Here is a 5,538-nt window from a genome sequence, read left to right on the forward strand (position 1 = left end):
ATTAAATCGTGTTGATGAATAAATATAATCACTGATTTGTCCTAATCCACAATATTCAACAACTAATATACATTGATTTTCTTCCCTAATCACTTCTTCAATACTTAAGATATTCCCTTGATTTAATTTCTTTTGATATTCAATTACTTCCTTTTATTGTTATTTCTTTTATTTCTTCTAAAAAAACAATTTTGCTTTTTGTTATTTCTTTCTAATAAAAATTAACAAACTTCCCATTTCATTGTTACAAATGGTGGATATACTTGTATTAAACTTACTATTTTCTTACTTTCATTGTTCATTGCTGAATATATAAATCCTGCATATGTCTGTCCAAGTAATAATCCTCGTTGATATTTTCCTATTATGTCTGGTAATTTTTCAATTGGATAATCAAAAGGATCAGAACTATCAAAAGTTGTGTTTTCCATTCTTTGTTTTTTTAAGTTTATTTTTGGAATTTCTCTTTTTTGTTTTTTTAACTCAAATAACATTTGATGTTCTATTAATAGATTTTGTTATTTGTATTATCTAAATTGTTTAATTCTTGTTATTTCAATACTTCTTATCTTTCATCTTCTTTTATGTCTTACGACATGTGTGATTTATGACTTACAAAATTAAATATATCTGTTGAATCACAAAAACTAATATAACTACACTAATTTCTTTGAATATCAACATCCATAATTATTCTTTTATTCATTTCATCTTCTTTTATCTTTTTTATACTCTATTTATTAACCTTCAAAAACAGAGTTAATTGTGAAAAATATTCAAAAAATTCTCACTTCTTTAACAAGTTTTTTCTTTATTCATAGTATTAGCTGTAAGTAAAATATAAACTAGTGTCGTATATTTGATGGTTTAATGAAATAGTTGAAAATTAAGTTTGGTTATTTAAGTTAATTAAGTGTTTGAATCATTTACATTGAGAAGAACAAGATGAATTGGTTAAATTACATAATGAAACAATTATGGTTAAGTGATGATATAAAAAATAAATGAGAAATAGTGAAATAATAATAAGGTACAGACAAAGAAGAAAGTAAATACAAAGAGAGGTGCCTCAATAAAGAAAAGACAGAGGATAATAAATAAGAAAAGAGAAAGATGAGTGAAATGCCGTTATAAATTAGAATTGAAATAAAAACAAAATAATAACAAGACGTAATTCTGTTGAATAAAGAATAAGAAAATGTCAATTTATTTTGGACTAACCCTTTTTTGGTTAGCAACAATGCGGTCTCCTAAGTTAATTGCTAATGATTGAGTTTTACTTCTGATTCTAACCCATCCACTGATTTTATTTCCTATTTTCTCTGCAGATAAGTTGATTAATGCATCTTCATCAAACAAATTCTTTGCGTAGAAGTTAGCAGATAAAAATCCAATGCTATCACAAAACATGATTGCTGGTGTGATACATTGTAATTTAGCAATTGAACATAATAAGTCTGCATATTCTTTTAAATCAGTACATTCAGTGTCAACAGGAATTTTATTTTCCCATTCATATTCCATCCATTTCTTTTGATACACTTCAATATCTACATCACATGGTCTCATTTGGTCCAAGTATTCAATTCTTAATTCATTTAATATCAAATTAGCATCCAATGCATTGTATGTAACATTCTTATCAGCAATATCATAATTAACATATCCACTAATAACCCCAACAGTAGTTGCATCAACTTTAACTCCTAAACTAACACGGACAAAATCACCAGGACCAAGAGTGACTGGTGATGGTTTAGTTTTTACAGTCATTCCTCCATGTGGAATTAGTTCAATAGTGATATTTTGTAATGTGCTTGGTGTTTGATTCATAATAAGACAATCTAAAGTAATATCAAAATGAGTGACAGTAACAATAGCCTCAATATAGAATGGATCAGAATATCCTGTTAATTGAACAATATTATTTAAACGTTCTAACTTTCTTTCTCCTTTAATTTGTTCAATTCTACTTTCTTTTTCTTCATTTTCTTCTTCATCAGCGGTATTGAAAATTTCATAATGAATTTTTTCATCAATTTGATGAATGTCTTTATGTTCTTTTCTTTTAGCTCCTTCCTCAACTTCTTTTCGAATATTTTTTTCTATTTCTTCAATTTGTTTCATTTGTTCATTATATTCTGTTTTCTTTCCACTAATAATAAAAATGATGTTTTGAATAATTTCTTTACAGTCTTGGCTCATCTTATTATGTGTCTCATTTTTCTTCTCTATTTTGATAACCTCAAGTAATATTTGAATTCCTTTTGCTCTAATACAATTTCCTTCTTTACCTGTAACTTTGCTACAAATCTTTGCAATACCAATAGCTAAACTAGAAATAACCAATGAATCCATTTGTTCAATCATTGTTCTTAATCCAACTTTTTGGAAGAATTTATTCTTTTCAGTTTGTTTGTCAAATGTTTCTATAACACTTCCATATGTACCATCAGCTAATACAACAGTCTTACTTTCAATAATTCCATTGTCCTTCTTTTCTTCTTCGGTTTCTTTCTCTTCAATATCTTTTTCTATAAATGTTTCTTCTTTATTTGGTAATTCAACAATCAACCTCTTGAACATACTAATAACCTCATCGTAATGACTACAATATTCACATATCATCCAAATAATACTTCTTAATGTTTTATTGTCACTAACTTCTTCAATAAAGTCGATGAGTCTTGCAACCGTATTTTCTCTTTGTTCTCCTTGAAGACGATATTCAATATACTCAATAGCTTCTTTCGCTAATTCTGGTGTAGTTAAAGCTTCAAACATGACATCATCGATTTCAACTCCTTCATTAACTTCTTTACATTTACGAAGTGCAACCAACACCTCAACAACAAATCCAGTATCATCTTTTCCTATTTCTTTTCTAAGAGCAGTGACTATTTCACCAGCATTTCGTGGTGCTAGTGATGTCATTACAAGTTGAAGAACATCTTTTCTTATAGAAGGGATTGAAAGCATTCTTAGTAATGATGAAATACAACTTCCTTTGATAACTTTTGGATATCTTGAACAAATCATTTTAATTCTTTGGATACCAATTATTTTGACATTAACATCAGATGAAGAACAAACAACATCAACTAGTGTTTGTATACTTTGAGTAACAACATGAGCATTACCTGTAATCAAAGGGAATATTGATGCAACTTCTAATTTAACCATTAATGAATTTGATGAAATAAGACATCCTAAAATCTCAATGTATTTACTTTTGAATTGAGGTGTTGATTTATAAATTAAACGAATAAATTTAAGAACAACCATTATAAATGGTTCAGAAAATGTAGTAATTTGTTGTGCAATAGAAATTAAGAATTTAATAGCATGTTCTGGTAAATAACGTGTAATAACTGAAAATATAACAACACGAGTCATTGAATCTTTTTCTTCTTTTAATGCTTTTCTTAGAATATCCCCTGCATGTTCAACTAACGAAGGATCAACTTGATAAATATGACCAATAGCATTAGCTGTAGCTTTTCTTACATAAACATGTTTATGTGTCATATTTTCTAAAATAGCATTAACAAGTGGTTGAATAATTTCTTTTTCTGATACATGACAAAGAAATTTCAAAGTAATTCCTCTAATATATTCATTTGGGTGGTTTAAGTCTTGTAATAAACCATTAATAGCTAAAATAAGTTCTGGTCTTAACTCTCCTTTATCCATTTTATCAATAGACTCTAAATAAATTAATACTAATCGTTTAATTTGATGTTCAGTACAAGGCATTGCATTTCGAATAACCTCCATTAATAATTCTGGGTGATGGTCTCCATTTAACTCAGCAGTAATAATCTAGACATGAGTATTTCTTTTTTATTTCATTTAATCAAACAAACTTTTGTTAATGCGGTAATTTTTGATTTAACGTCTGTTTGTGAGAGTGATTTACTGACATCCTCAACCCGAAAATCTCGATAAGGGTTGTTTAACAATAAAGTACAATTTCCATCCATTCTTCTATTCAATATCTTGAAATTATTAGATCTCTTCACAACAAAAATATAAATCAACCTAAACTATTATTTATTATAAAATTACTTTCTAAAAACAAAATAAAAACAAATCACTTTCAAATAGAAAAGACAATATAAATTCAAAAAGCACTCAATCACTGTTAATCCACTATAAGGAATTACAAAATTGTTTATATCTCTTTATTCAACAATAAGTTCTGAAACTTTCCAATCTTCATATGACCCATTTGGTAAACGACGTCTGATAATAAATGGGATTTTACCTGCTTTTAATTCAGCCATAGCAATCTCAAGGGCGTCTGTCATTCCATTTAATGGGACAAAAACTGGAGCATTCATTGAAATTTGAAGGGCACGAGTTCCAAGTACTCTTGCCTTTTCATATTTTGTCATAAATCTTGTTGTTGTTCTATCATCTCCTTTAATTTCTTTTTCTTCAATATAATTGTCAACTCCCAAATCGTCATAATAATCTATTACAAGATCCTCATTGTTTGAATCCTCTGACATACTATAACTATCATTACCAGCCTCATTATCAGAACTCATTCTATATTCTACATTTTATTAGTTCTTTAGGTTTTTCTTTTATTTTTCTTCTTATTCCAAAAATAAATCACAAAAATTTTCTTCTTTTTAATTTATTGTTATTAAAAATAAATAACAAAATAACAAAACTCCTTCTATTCAAAAAAGATAAAGAAGAGATAGAAAGAAGAGTAGTATTACCGAGAATTGATGATTTGTATATGTGAAGATAAGTGAAGAGAACAAAAAGAAGAAAAGAGAGAATGATTAAATATAAAAAGAAGAATAAACTGAATGATAAAAATGATGAATAAGGAAAGAAGAAGGAAAAGATAAGAAATAGAGAAAAGACAAAGAAGAGAAAAAGATAAATTTAAAGAGTTTAAGAGAGAAGTATAATAGAAGAAGACATAAAAACAGAAAGCAAAAGAGAAGAAATAAACAGAAAGAGTTAGTTTCAAAAGAATTTAAATAAAAAGACAGATAAGAATCAAATTTAATATTTCAGAATAATTTGTAATTAATTAATTATTTTTGATAATTAAATACAAAGAAATATTTTATTTCAATGATAATAAATTTCAATTATTTCAAATCTAATTAAATTTTGAGTGTTTAACAAATGATAAAATGAATCAATACATTTGATATATTTAATTTATATTTTTTCTTCTTTTTTATTTGATTTTCATGACATATTTCTATTATTCATTCTTTATTTAAATATTACATTATAATTGTTTTATATTCATTTCTTTATTTTATTCTTATTCTTATTCTTTTATGTTTTATGTTTTATGTTTTATGTTTTGTTCTAAATATCATTTACATTTATTTTATTTATTATATGGTTATTTAATCAATAATCTAATCATTATTTCATTTTATAAATTGTTTTGACATTTATATCATGTATTTCTACTATTTTTTCTTATTTCACTCATTTCATAAATATCAATATTAATGGAATGGAAATTAATTGAATTAAATACATTTCATTTTATTC

The 5,538-nt window shown here is 26.1% G+C and overlaps 2 protein-coding genes across 2 annotated transcripts; both read right to left on the bottom strand.

Annotated features, from left to right (window-relative positions):
* Positions 1-1,188: 1,188 nt before the first annotated feature.
* On the bottom strand, positions 1,189-3,983 carry EHI_088220 (coatomer beta subunit, putative; the record flags this gene model as incomplete). Its single annotated transcript, XM_649421.2, has 2 exons — positions 1,189-3,822; positions 3,867-3,983. 2 exons carry the CDS (start codon positions 3,981-3,983, stop codon positions 1,207-1,209), a joined length of 2,733 nt encoding a protein of 910 aa, XP_654513.1. The 3' UTR covers positions 1,189-1,206.
* A 201-nt stretch (positions 3,984-4,184) lies between these two features.
* EHI_088230 (DNA-directed RNA polymerases I, II, and III 23 kDa, putative) lies at positions 4,185-4,553 on the bottom strand (the record flags this gene model as incomplete). The annotated part of the gene is made up of 1 exon (XM_649420.1): positions 4,185-4,553. The coding sequence occupies one exon, from the start codon at positions 4,551-4,553 to the stop codon at positions 4,185-4,187; it is 369 nt and encodes a 122-aa protein (XP_654512.1).
* Positions 4,554-5,538: the final 985 nt, after the last annotated feature.

The sequence above is a fragment of the Entamoeba histolytica genome, genomic scaffold (assembly GCF_000208925.1).
Source record: "Entamoeba histolytica HM-1:IMSS scf_1104750517647 genomic scaffold, whole genome shotgun sequence".
NCBI lineage: Eukaryota > Evosea > Mastigamoebida > Endamoebidae > Entamoeba > Entamoeba histolytica.